At 39.4% G+C, this 14,565-nt stretch overlaps 1 protein-coding gene across 4 annotated transcripts in view; it reads right to left on the reverse strand.

Moving 5' to 3' along the window:
• Nucleotides 1–14,565, reverse strand: part of MAST4 (microtubule associated serine/threonine kinase family member 4) — a 309,587-nt gene that overhangs the window by 17,412 nt on the left and 277,610 nt on the right. For all 4 annotated transcript variants that reach the window (XM_075078836.1, XM_075078837.1, XM_075078840.1 and 1 more), the window contains 7 exons: nt 12,001–12,209; nt 11,138–11,276; nt 9,973–10,105; nt 9,108–9,273; nt 6,011–6,112; nt 1,793–1,915; nt 1,437–1,549 (listed from right to left, as the gene is read on the reverse strand). In XM_075078836.1, the coding sequence (XP_074934937.1) occupies nt 1,437–1,549; nt 1,793–1,915; nt 6,011–6,112; nt 9,108–9,273; nt 9,973–10,105; nt 11,138–11,276; nt 12,001–12,209 (985 nt within the window). The remainder of the gene's footprint in view (nt 1–1,436; nt 1,550–1,792; nt 1,916–6,010; nt 6,113–9,107; nt 9,274–9,972; nt 10,106–11,137; nt 11,277–12,000; nt 12,210–14,565) is intronic.

Raw genomic sequence — 14,565 nt, forward strand, 5'->3', positions numbered from 1 at the left:
AATAAACTCTGATCATAGGAAGTCTGTTTGCTTAGCTGACAAATAGCACACAGAAATTGTCAGCCTTATAATCACAGCCAGAGAGGCACAAATTAGAGATGCAATAACATAGCGACATTAACAAACCAAACTATTACTGTGGTACAGAGCTTTCAAAAGGACAGGAGTTTACAAAATGAGGTTGAAAAGGACCTCTGCAGGTGATGTTGTCCAACCCCTCTGCACAAGCAGGGCCACCTAGAGCTGTCTGCTCAGGACCATGTCCAGATGGCTTTTGAAGACCTCCAGTGATGGAGACTTCACAATATCTCTGGGCAACCTGCACCGGTGCTCCATCACCCTCACAGTAAAAAGAGCTGTTTCCTTCTCTTCAGACAGAACTTTCTGTGTTTCTGTTTGTGCCCATTGCCTCTCGTCCAAGTTGTCCCCAAAGATACTGCATCATTTACCAGTATCTGATTTTGAAAGATTTGAAACACTAGATTAAAATAAGCAGTTTATATAGAATGAAGACAACTACATCCACGAATGCTGTCTCTGCTTCTCCATGCTATCACAGATACAACATGTATGTGGTACTGTAAAGCTAGCATTAAATCCACCAATTCCTTAAAGCATAACCCAGGACAAACAAGACACAAACAGACTTTCCAAATACCTTTAGACAATTCCTAAAGCAGGTTAAAGATATGTTTTTAACTAGAAAGCTTTTGAAAATCACTGCCAGATGCTATGTTAAGACTAAAAGCATTCTCATTAGGCGTTCCCCTTCCATTATTTCCTACCAATTTACCCTCCTCAGTATTTCGTGAGCATGTCCATTCTTTTCCTACTGGCATCCCTTGCCCTGCAATAATTAGCTCTCATCTCATCTACTCAAGAATGCTACCCTCTAGATAGTCAGCTTTCAATTCACAGCATTCAAATCACTCGCTCAAATCCACATCTCTCCTTGTCCAAATCACATGCTAACCACTAATTTGCTATTTCCCTTCAGTCTAATATAATTTAATTAATAGCTACTATAGGCTAGCACTTTAATCTTCATTACGCCATCACCTGCAAGATACCCAGAACACAACTGGAGCAACAAGCAAATTATGAACAAGGAAACCAACGTAAGGACCATGCATTAGCATTTAACAGAAGTTTCCCTAAACTTTCTCTTATGCTAGCATGAATTTTCTACAGAAAATACCAACCTATTAATATGCTTTCCTATTATCTTCTTAAAGATTCAAGAAATAACTTTCCTACAGAATCTTCCCATGCTTGATTGAATTGTATTAATTTTATTCTTGCTCAATTTCAGGTAACATTTCTTGAAGAAACAATGCCCTATACATCTCTGCCATATCTAACATTTCCAAACTTTATAAAAGTAGCAAGATGTTTATGTAGACAACACACATTAACACTACAGCAACTTTACTTACTTTTGAAAATCTGTGTGAACATGAGGAGAACTGTCTTATTTCCAAATTAAAATCTTCATCATTGGTATCATCTTCTTCCTCAGTTTCCATATGGTGATATTTCTCAGAACGAGCTACAGACAAAGGAAATCAAGTATTTGAATTATCAGGAAGAATGCATACCAAGCTTTAATATTAACCAGAACAGTAATTTTATTCTTAAGATTATTTCTGCTGAAATGTCAAACCACCAGTGAAATTGCAAGCTGCCAGTGGTTCTGACAAAGGACATTTTCAAAGCAGTAAGCAAAAGTCAAAGGCAGTGATTATTTAAACAAGGCATTCATCACATTTTTTTAATACCATCAAACACCTACTGTCAAAATAACTTGTGTCATCTTCAGACTCCAATTGTGGAATAAATTCTGCTTTCTGCCTCAGCAGACTATTCCAGTCAAGGCCCTTGAAGAAATGATGCTGCTTTACTTCGTATGCACCACCTGGGGGAGCCAGAGAAAAACACTGAGCAGATTATACCAAATCCTCTGACATTAATTCAACTAAACCCTGGGCCAAAACCCACAAATTATGATGGAAAGGCATAGTCATCACTGTAGGCAGGAACATCTACTACCAATTTCCACTAGAATCTCCTAAACCTGTCAGAGCACCTCCCTGACCCCGTTTTGTTGTTGCCTTTTCTTTAACAGTGGTGGCATTGCTTTATCATCTTCCCCCTTTTTAACATTTCTATTTTTCTGGTTGTACTAATTATTATCCCTCAGCTACACATTTGTCAGAAGCATCAGATGTAGTAGTAGTCATCAAAATATAAATATATGCACTAGATGAATAAGTACAAGTTAGAGAGTAATGAAGAATGATTCTTAATAGTTGCTCAGTGAAAATACCATTGCTGATCAGGAACTCCTTTTGGTGTTTTATGGAAGTAATACACAATTCTATAGGAAATACCTTATCATTTATCTTCTTACCAATTACTACGTACTTGTTATAATGTGTGTTAAACAGTTACACTAGTTTCAACTTAAGAAACAACTACAAGAACACAAAGAAATACTGGTATTTTTGTCCTGGAGAGGTGGGTGAGGATGTTACTAAGAAGCATAAATCTAATTCTAAAAACTGAATGGCTAACTTGCAGCAATACTGCTGACTTGACTGTATTGGGTTTACATTGCAGTTTTGGTAGCAGGGAGCTGCAGGGGTGGCTTCTCTAGGAAGATGCCAGAAGCTTCCCCCATGTCCGACAGAGCCAATGCCAGCTGGCTCCAAGACGGACCCACTACTGGCCAAGGCTGAGCCCATCAGGGACCACGGGAGCACCTCTGGGATAACATGTTTAAGAAGGGGAAAAACACACCTGGTGTAGAACAGCAGCCAGAAGTGAGGAGTGAGAATGTGAGAGAAACAACCCTGCAGAGCCCAAGGTCAGTGAAGAAGTAGGAAGAGGAGGTGCTCCAAGCACCAAAGTAGAGATTCCCCTGCAGCCCATGGTGAAGACCATGGCAGCACAGGTTGTCCCCCCTGCAGCTCATGAAAGAGCAGATATCTACCTGCAGCCTGTGGAGGACACCATGCTGGAGTAGGTGGATGTGCCTGAAGGAGACTGTGACCCCGTGGGAAGCCCATGCTGGAGCAGGCTCCCAGCAACACCTGTGGGCCTGTGGAAAGGAGCCTGCCCTGGACTAGGTTTGCTTTGCTGGCAGGACTTGTGACCCCACAGGAGACCCATGCTGGAGCAGTCTGCTCCTGAAGGACTGCACCTCATGGAAAGGTCCCATGGTGAAGCAGTTCATGAAAAACTGCTGCCTGTGTGAAGGACCCATTTTGGGGGAGTTTCTGGAGGACTTTCTCCTGTTGGAGGGACCTCACGCTGGAACAGGGTAAGAGTGTGAGGAGTCCTCCTGCTAAGGAGGAAGGACTGGTAGGGACAATGTGTGATGGACTGACTGTAACACCCATTGCCCATCCCTCTGAGGCACTCGAAAGGAGGTAGAGAATTCGGGACTGAAGTTGAGCCTGAGAAGAACGGAGGAGTGGGGCGTAGGTGTTTTTTATTTATTACCATCAAAACCAGAGTAGAATAATGAGAAATAAGAATAAATCTAATTTCCGAGTCAAGTCCGTTCTGCCCGTAACAGTAATCTCTGAGTGATCTTCCTGTCCTTATCGTGACCCGCAAGCCTTTCATCATATTTTCTCTCCTCTGACCAGCTGAGGAGAAGAGTGATAGAGCGGCTTTGCTGGGCACCTGGCATCCAGCCAGGGTCAACCCACCACAGTGGCAGAGCGTGTAAACTTCTCTATGTCAAGGCTAATCAGGAGAGAGCCATAGAAAAAAGTATGAAGTCCCCAGGATTGATCTCTAAGTCAGTGTCAAGATTTCTAGGTTGGGTTCTTTGCTTTTCTGACTGCACCAGGGAAAAATTCATAAAAGCCAAATCTTCCCAAAGGAAACCAAAATAAGTCACTAGCCAAGGAGTGAACATTTCTCTGAGCATAGTAATGGGATATTACATCAGAATTGTAGAATTCCTGATTAGTATCAGACACTTCAAGTCCAAAGGGGTCTTTTATCTGTCATTCTCCTTCTTCAAAACAAGTATCTTCCTTCAACTTGACTATGCCACTCAGCTCTCCTGAGCAAATAGACAATTATGATTTTCATGGAGTGTTATGCAGCTAGCTAATATGTATTAAATAGATAGGTCTGTCATTTGAAATGCAGAAAAAAAACCCAAAACCCACCCAGAAAACCCAAACAAATAAAAACAGCCAATAAACCCCAACTTTGTTGGGGTGTCTAAACACCCCTCTGTGCTTCAAAGAAACTGCTGCACAATTTTCTTCTTCAGACTTCCAGCTTGAGAGACCGTGAACAGTCGAAAGAAATCAACCTGTAAACAAGCTGCACAGATGTTCCATGTGGTGGCACTGACCATTACAGCAGTGAAGCCAGCCTCATTCTAGCCAATTCACTTTCTCAACCAGCTGTAGCAAAAGAGGCACAATTTGCAATCTACTCCAGAAACCAGCTTCTCACACAGGGTGACAGTCTTGAATTAACACTGTGTTTACCAGGAAAAAGCATCCTAGCAGTGATACAAAAATGCCTAAAAGGAGCATGCTTAAAACAAGGGAATGAAACTAATTGCGGCACTTCATTTTGCCTTTGGCAGTGGTACCCTTTGCAGCAGATGAAGCAGACAGCAAGTGGAGAAGCTGACTGGGGCACGTCCCTCACCCTTACTTTGTTCAACATGGGACAAGGGAGAAGAGCTAACTTTGCTGGATGCAACTTACTCTAGATCATCAACTCCCATGAAGTCTAAGGGCTGTTCACAGAGACCCCAGATGCTCAAAGAGCGAGGGACATGCTGTTCACTCATCTCAGTCACACCATCATTTCCCAAAGGAGGACCTGTCATTGGGGACGACGTCAATAGCCCTAGGTGTCTGGGTTATACTCACATTTCCCCTACAGTGTTTGTGGTGAGGCTGGTTATGAACTGATTCATAAAATTCCTTTTTATATTAGCTCTAAAAATATGCAGCACAGTCTGACCACCGGACTCAGTTTTGTCAGCAATTTTCCAAGTACCCTCATGCTGACTCAACCTGCCACTTGGTTTCCTTAGCATCTCCAATGTATTTATATTCATAGCATACAATGTTCACTATAAATAAGATTATACCTTTATATTTACGCTCTTTTATGTAGGAGGCCTTTTTTGCTATGTTTACATAGCGCTTTGCCCAGCAGGATGGCAGTCAGTGACTAGAGTTCCCACACATTAACGCTTTAAAAATCACATGTAATATTCTTCATTACTGCCTCTCTCACAAATTTCCAAATAAATCCTACTCCATCAACTAACAAATAACCTCTATTACGTAAATGCACAGTGTTGTCATTAGTGTATGCAGGCTCACTGCTTCTAATACCACAGGCCAGGTTCTTCTCTTGAAATGGAATGAGCACAGCACCGAATGACCACAGCGGAATAAGCTGGCAGCTTGTGTTCTCACTGATATCCATTTACTTCCTTAACATTCACACTTTTGGTTTTATTCTTTTTCACGCAAGGCAGTAGTGCTTGCTGAATGAGAATGACAAGACCTTTCACAACACAATAATTAGAGTACTCATCACCCACTCTAAAACCTGGAAGAACTAATTTGCCAGGCTAAGATACTTCTGAAGAAGGAAGCATCAGTATTGATCACCTGTCTCTATTTCTGTGTTTAGTTATTTAATACTGTATTCACAAAGGAACCCCATCCAATGGCTAAATGGGTCTTCAAGAGGTTTCTGATTTATTTAGCAAATTAAGAGCTGAGTAAATGCAAATTACCACATGTAAACTCCAAAAAAAGGACAACCATCATCTTGTTAAGCTGATATTGCTGGTCTGAATCTATAAAATACCCTTTGCTATAATGGCATGTTGCCATGCTACTCGCCCTGACAGACGTTTCCTGGGCAAAACAAACACGTGAACAAAAGCTCCCAATGCAGAATTTAGAGGCTCTTTCTAGCACATCAACAATTTAAAGTAGTATCTCCTAACCTGTTCCCAATCTTTCCAAAGGATTCTGCCTGAGCAGCAGGGTAATCAGATCCTGGGCATCTGGAGGTGGTGCTTCATCCTTTTCAGGCCAGTTGATTTCATCTAGCAAAACATAAAGTAGTTTGTTATTACTGAGGTCTGATCCCAACATTCAGCACAAACTGTGTGAAAGCTCTCATAGTGAGCTAGCAGTAAAGTCAGAAGTAAGGCAACTTGAAGTTGCTCTCTGTTGCATACCAGTTACTTCTGATCTTTAGACTTTCTATACAGGCTCCATGAACATATTGTTATGTTCCCATTTTCCTCTGAAGTACCCTTTAACCCAAAACAGTGTTTAACAACAGAATACAGGCATACTTGGCTCATGGAAGACTATTGCAAAATATTAGCACAACTTGTATACTGTCCCTTCTCCCTGGCCCCCCCACCCCCCCCAAAATAATGATTTAAATTTTCATTTTCTGTTCCATGGAAACTGCTGCTGAGATGGACGCAGCTGACCTGACCCAGCAGTCACTGCTCACATCTGTAATCTCTCTCTAAAGCTAGCAGACTCACTGAAGTCATTACTCCCATGACTAAGGACGAAGGTATCGGACTCTGCTCTGGAGGGATACATGCCAACGGAGCTTTTTTCCAAGTGCCTCATACTTCAGAGGAAAAACACTTGACTGACTCTCATACTACTACGGCTTTTGCACTTCATAACAAGCTGGACCTAAATCGTGCAGTCAAGATATTAAACCCTGCAGTATTCAGGGAAGGCTGAATAAAAATTCCGCTAAACTTTCATTTAAGTTGAACAATGGAAAATTGTGTCAATTTCAATATGAGCATGAACTTTATAATAGCTGACACAGCAAGTTTTGTCTAACTTTTAGCAGAAGCTGCCTCTACAAATGTAATATATTGCCAGGTTTACACAAGACTCTGCAGAAGTTTATTGGGAAGTACATGGATTTTAGCACCAGAGAAACAGAATGCTAGGAGCTTGGGAAATACAGCGGCTGTTAAGAAATATTTTTTTTTTTGCCATTATAGGATCTAGACTTTTCCTTCAAAGCAATCATCATTGGAGAAATAATCATCAGAAGCTCCACACAAGTTTAATCTTTGTATTTCAGAGTTTAAGGAAGAGAACTGAAATAAGCAGGCATGAAATAAACAAACATGAAAAACCTGTTTCTGGAGCATTATTTTTAATCCTGATGATTTTAGGCATCTAAGTTTACACTGAGGCCTCCCAAAGTTGTACTCATACAACTTAGAGGCAGGAAAGACAACCTACAATGAAGGAAAGGAGCAAGGTAAAATGAGGGGGCAAGATTTTAAAGTAGATTTTCAGGTAGAATGTAGATTTCACCCACAGAAACTAGAATAAAAGTCTAGGCTATAGTTTGGGCTTGTTAACAGAGCTTTTACAGTTGAATACAAGGGGACCATGTATTTTAGCACAGGAAACTTATCCAACAAAAGAGTTCTCCTGCAGATACAGGCAGTAAGAATTATTTCAGTGAATAAGGATATTTAAAATAAAAGAGGAGAAACTGACAAGTCAACATCAAAACAAGAAACTAAGCTGACCAACAATCTTGGAGCATGAGTGGGAATAGATCTCGTTTACAAACATACACTTCTACAGGTAATTTCTGGAAGATAAATGGACATTCAAACAGATAAAAGTTATGTGTGAATAAGTATCAGCTAGATTGTAACACATGATAATTTGTTTTACAAAACAAAATGCCACACGCAAAATAAAGTCTAAAGTGCAAATTTTGTAATTAATTTTAGACTATTCCCTCCCCTTCTCCCAGTGAGAGAGCATAAAGGTAGAAACACATGTGCATGTGTCTGGAAACGCAATAAAAATATGAGTTATTTCCATGTTTGCCTGCCTACAGCTTCCACTGCATTTAAACATGATTTGGAAAATAAAGTATGAATATGCATCGCAGCCGTGAGGCATCCAGAACAAAGCCAGCATTTGCTGCTTGTGTTAATTAAACAGTTGATTGTCCTTGCACTCAGGCCTCGGCATATCACATCAGAAAACAACATGGTTATAAATCCATGAACAGCCAGGATATTGTATAAAGAGGTCATATACTTGAGGCAACTCTCAAATCCATTTCATTCCAGTTTATAAACCAGTCTGGCTTTCGGCTTCAGAGAGGGAGGAAAGCGAGATTATGACAGTGTCTCCTTAAGTACAAAAGGAGATTTGTTGTGTTCTCAGAGAATAAGGAACCAGAGGTGTGGTTAGTTTTGTTTCTGTTGGGTTTTTTGTATGCTTGGTCTTAGCTGCTGGACTTTTTAATCATACCATAAAACAGACTGGGAAATACTCAGTAGCAGAGGTGCCATTCTGTTAAACTTTTGGCATATTTAGAGGCCCTCTACATCTATGCATCTGGGAAATTTATGGAAACAGCAGGTAGGAGAGTAAACAATTCTGTTTAATTATCATTCGGTTTTGCCACAAGCCACATAACAATACTTAGGGTCAGCTTGCAGGTTAAGATCTAAAAGATTATTGAATTTTAAATGGAAGAAGAACAGCTGCTACAGAAATAACAGTACACTACAACAATCACCAATGAAACCATTAACAATCTGTGAACTGAATTTGTTTCCTTCTCTTTCTCATTATTTATTATTCGGGAGATATTTCTTTTAGGGTTTTATTACATCTTTGTTATTTTTTTTCAATGTGCCATGAGGCATTTTCCCATTTATGCAAATTTATTTTAACCATTTCTTCTCTGGTATAACTTCTTTACTAAAGACTGAAATCACTGTGCCTAGTAATACTGCTCTTCTTTTTCAAACAGTGCAGCTTAATCATTATAGTCTACATTACTGCATTTTCTGTACTTAGCAACAATATACAGTAAGTTAGCTTTTAATAAAAATTTATTCTTATTGTTTTGACAGCAAATAGTATATTACAATATTAAGATAATGGTGGTTTTTTGAGCAAAACTAGCTTGAAAACCTAATCTATCAGTAAAGTTTTAAGTAGCTTTACTGTTAACAGAAATCGAAATGTTTCATAGCAAGCTAAGAAATCTGTTTTTTTTGTGATGATTCTCACCACTGATTACTTGTCCGAACAGCTCTTCTGGTGTATCTCCAAAGAATGGCACACACCCAACAAGAAATTCATAAAGGATAATTCCCATAGCCCACCAGTCCACTGGTTTTCCATAACCCTGTCTCAGTATCACTTCAGGAGCTATGTATTCAGGTGTACCACAGACCTAAAAGAAAGAAAATAACCATGATGGTAAAACAAGTCTAATTGAGCTGCATCACATAATTTATAATTCCTGAAATGTAAAATAGTGAGGAAACATGGAATTCAGTAGGTTTTAGTCTGCCGACTTTGCATAACAGCTGATGTTTTTAGAATGACCTACCTACATTCACAAGCAGCATGATCAACATTTGCATATCTGTCATGCAACGGAGAGTTTGTTTCATACATGGGAGTCCATCACAGCAAATATTTTAACTTAAACATATCCTTATCTTTACATGAAAGTTGTGATGGTTTTATCTTAAGTAACTTTTACAGTAAACAGATTGTGAGCAATGGTAATGAGGCATGCTTAAAGGGAAATGGGCTATAGCAAGGATTTTAGCAGCCTTGGTTGTACAATGCATCATGAGCTCCACAAGTACTCTGCTGAGACTTCTGAACTCCTTATAAAAACCGTTTTCCATTTATCTCTCTCTCAGATTCACTTACACACAATTAGGTTGTTCATCTAACTAATAGATCCTAATTTAGAAAGAAAAAAGCCTAGAATAATCTGCAGGGCATCAGTAAAAGTAACCAGCATACACAGCTGGAACATGAATGCAGAAATAACAACAGTTTATACAGTACTATGGTACATTCTGATGGCAAAACATCACTTCAACACAACATAGAAATGAAAAAGGGTGTGTCTTACTTGTTTGTCAAGAAATTCTCTGGCGTCCTTCTCAATGTTACCCTCATACAGATTGGTAGTCAAACTCATTAGCCCCACCTTTGACAGGCCAAAGTCTGTAAGCTTTATGTGGCCCATGGATGTTACCAATAAACTGAAAATTAGAATGGTCTGAAGTTACTGTGATGTAATTCCACATTATGTGCTTACCATTATTACTATTACACTTAGAGGAATATGTTTCATTAGCACTGCAAAAATATAAAGACACCTTATACAGTCATTTAACCACGTACAAAATAAACAGGTTAAAAATCTAACAGTCTTACATTTGTTACTATTATCAGATGTAAAAACACTTTTTATATGGACAACATCTTATAGAATCATACATGTGTTGAGACCTGAATATTAAATGCTTTAAAGAAAAAGAAACAGTCATCGTTTGAAAGACCTAGAACAGAATAAGTGTTGCTTTTGAAGTGAGGTGAGCATTTTCTGTCTGTAACAAGCTGGGTCATTTATTTGAAAAAAACTCAGGTATTGAGGTGGTAACTAATACTACACAGGCCGGAAGTATCATGCTATGAAGGCATTGTCACTCAACAGACATGACTCCAATTCTTTGTGGTGATTTTTTTTTCTTTTTTAATGTGAAACAGGAAACAGATTAATGGAGCTGCAATAGCCACACTTTTTACTGCAGCTACTTGCTGTAATGTTATTTACATGTATAGGAGCAATATTTTATTTCTAAGCATTTAAAAAAAACTACACACAACAAAAAACATACAACAGGAAAGATTTCCCAATCTAGTCAATCTTGCCTTCATATATGCAAATATCTGGAAGTTGATGATACTTTGTATTAAACAGTGCTTTAAGCATACTTTGAAAGATCTGTTCCTTAATGTCCAAAATTAATTTCCCATCATTTCGGCCAGAAGTACATTTTTTTTTTAGCTGCTCCAATAGCCTCTTCCATCTTACAGACAGGAAATTTTAAAGGGCTTTCTTGGAAAAAACGTATTTTCTGTAACTGCTGGTAATGAAAATTCAAATTGTGAATCTACATAACATTCGCAATAAAAATCAGCATTTCAAAAACATTCAAAAGCAAGTTTACACCTTTCATATTTTATCTAACAAGCTGAAAGTCCTCTTTTATTATATTCTATATACATACTTGTCTGGTTTCAAATCTCTGTGTACAATTCCATAGTTATGAAGGTATTCTAAGGCCAGAACAGTCTCTGCAAAGTACATCCTTGCCATGTCTACAGGTAAGGGACCCATATTCTTCATCAAAGTAGCACAGTCTCCACCTGTGGAAACAGGACAAATGTTCCAGATGACACTATAAGTTCTCAGGTGTATCAGTATAATCCATATATGCTGCAGAAAGAGACACAAACTGTAGCCATAAATGTTTATTTTCCAGTCAGGTGATTCAATTGAACATGTAACCACACCAGCTACTGTACTGGAAACACACTGTGAAGCTGTGAGTGAGCAGTACAAGGGTTCAGCTGGAAACCAATATCTGTGCTGCTACCTTAAAGGAGAAAAAAAAAAAAAGAAAAGAAGAAAAGGGACACCTCCCCCCCCAACCATAGCCTGGGTTTCTCATCTTGCACTGCTTCTGTCCACTGCTCTCCTTCAGTATTAGCACCTTTTCAAACTGCTTCCTCTTCCCTCTTTCTTTGTAAAAATAACTATTACAAATAGCCCAACACGTGCTAATGAAAATCTGAACTCCGGAAAAGCAAACAGCATTTCCACATGAACTCTCTATGCTAGGACACTTACAAGTCTATGAGGAACTTATTCAAATAGCAGTTATTTCCCATTATAGCTGGAGCAGAAGTGTTTTACAATCTCTCACTGGGAGATAATGACTGGGGAAAAAAGCCACCTTGCTGTTGGATTTAGATCCTAAACCTGTATTGCCAGAGTACACACAGGGGGCCTTTCTAATGCAAGTACCATACAGGTTATCTTTCTTGATGTAAGAAAACTCTCTTCTGTAAAACAGAACAAACACTTTACCTTCTACATATTCCATGACCATGCATAAATGACGTCTTGTTTCAAAGGAGCAATACATGCTGACAACAAATGGATTTTCTGCAAATGTCAGGATATCACGTTCAACAAAGGCCTGTTGGATCTGGTTTCGGAGGATGAGATTCTGCTTATTGATTTTCTTCATGGCAAATCTTTGTCTGGTTTCTTTATGTCTCACAAAATAAACCGCACTGAAGAAGTTCAAATGGCAGAGAGAAAGAAGAAAATATGAGTAACTACTAAACATGTATTTTAAAATAATTTTTAAACAATTTTTTAAAAACCTGTATATGGATTTATATAAAAGACTTGTTTTGAATGTAGTTGACCTGCTTTTCACATTAGAGAAAGGCTACAAACCTAGTTTTGTTTCATAACCAGGATGAATCTCAGTCAGCACAAATAAGTACACAAACTAAAACAACCCCCTGCTTCCCACCCCCCAAAACATACAACAGATCTAGCAAATGCTCTCTGTTCAGGCAGATTTTGGGTGTTTCCATCAACAAAGGATTATACACAAAGCCCAGCTATAGCACAGTGTTATAAATCTTTCCAACAAATGGTTATTCTGTAAGTGTGCTGTCAGATAATAATGACTCAGACTCCGTCCAAGGGATTTAAAATATGTCACAGGTTTCTCATGAAGGTTGCTCAGAAGTTGCTCCATGGGGTGGCTCCCTCATTGCCAAGTGCAAAATCTTCTGTTCTTGTTCAGTCCCTGACATCAGCATTGATCCATATCAGAGGTAGGTCACCAGCAGGTAATCCAGAACAAAGATCACTTCATTAACTGCATGGTAATGTGGGATTAAGACGTAGCTTGACATGCAGAATTTCCACTGGGGTACTGGGTACAAAGTTTCCTGCAAGCTTAGCTAGATAAGGTCAAGGCAGTGAGGGAAGCACAGTGAGAGAAAACCTCATGGGACAAGCCTTTTTTCTTTCAAGGCTCAGAAGGAATCACCCTGCTGTGAAACACTGACACAGGACATCACTGCTTCATTTCTCAAAATCCCTTGAGGCAAATCCTGAAAATGTTTGCCTTGCTTGAATCTACTTTGTAGCATTTAATGCTTACAGCATCTCCAGTATATAATTACCACAGTAGTGAGTGTTTATGGAAAGAAAGGATTAAAAGGAAAAAACAGAGGGGGAAAAATGGGACTCAGTTATGTAGTTTTAAAATTCAATTTGTTGTCCCCATGAGGTCCAATTATCAGCATACAATTGTTTATTTAAACACAAAAAGCCATTCTTGCCTTATTATTTCTGTGAAGATCTTCCCATGGCTGCCAAATTTACAAGTGGGGGGGGAGAACAACACCAAACCAAAGAAAAACCCCACCACTCAACATTTCTGCTTTCCTTTATGGAGGAAAACTTTTTCTAGACAAGAAAGTTTCTCTTACTGATTCCAAACGCTTTCATTAATGCCTTGTTCTTGTCTGAGCATGGGGTAGGTAGAAGACATTACGCTATTAAGAAAGTAGGGGAACACCACCTTGGGCAAAACCCAAGATAAACCCCACCCTTTGTGCCTCCTACTCAGTCCCACTTCCTTCTGCCCCTCCCAAGCTGGAATAAAGACCGAGTTATTCAGCTCCAGTACTCCTCCCTGCTGGCTTCACGCCTTTTGTCCTCCTGCACCTCTTCCTACCCCTCCCCTCATATCACTCCTCTCTCCACACCTTCATTACAACTCTTTCTTTGCTTTTCTTTCCCTTACATTCTGGTTTTCCTCGCTCTTTTGTTGCTATCTCCTGTCAGTCAATCTTAGCTTCTTAATCTCCTATAATTTCATCTTTTCCCTATTTCAGCTCCCCTGTGCGTTCCTGGCACGTAGAAAAGTCAGCCCTTCAGGTGCCTGAAGCTGCAATTCTTAAAAAAGAAATAGAATTATATGAATGAACCGAGGACTGCCTGAGGACTCAGCATGCAGATCTTTCTCTGGGCTTTAATTTGGACAGTGTACCAATGTGAACTCTCGAAAGTCAGATATTAACCAGACCACGTTATTACAGCACCTTAATATATCCCCTCTGCAGATCATGTGGATCTGTAGGGTCATTACTAATATATTTAAAGATGAAGGACCAGTAAACTCTAAGACTATCTAGTCCTGTAAATATGCAGGACATGCTGGATATGTTTCCCCAGCTCTCTAAATTGTATTCTCCTGTCTTACAGTCACAGGCAGGTAATTGTATAACTTTCCACTAGGATTCAGTTACCTACAATTCCCCAGAAAAAAACTGTTCAGTTCAAGCCTATCAGACTCAGGAGACAACTACAACACAATTGTCTCTCTCATGTTTGCCCATGCATATGCTGTTTATGCTATATAAAGTGCTTTTCAATGATCTTCAACACATAAAAGTGTTGAACATCACTTTTTCATATCCTCTGATCACAGTGACCCCAGCAAACAGCATTTATGCTTTACAAAGAAGACTATGCCCTAGCCAGCAGCATGCTATTCCTGCAGAAGACCTCCTTTGTTCCTCCAGGATGCTCCCAGTTCACAGCAGCAATGCCTTTTCCTCA

Source organism: Phalacrocorax aristotelis, chromosome Z (assembly GCF_949628215.1).
Source record: "Phalacrocorax aristotelis chromosome Z, bGulAri2.1, whole genome shotgun sequence".
In the NCBI taxonomy this organism is placed as follows: Eukaryota; Metazoa; Chordata; class Aves; order Suliformes; family Phalacrocoracidae; genus Phalacrocorax; species Phalacrocorax aristotelis.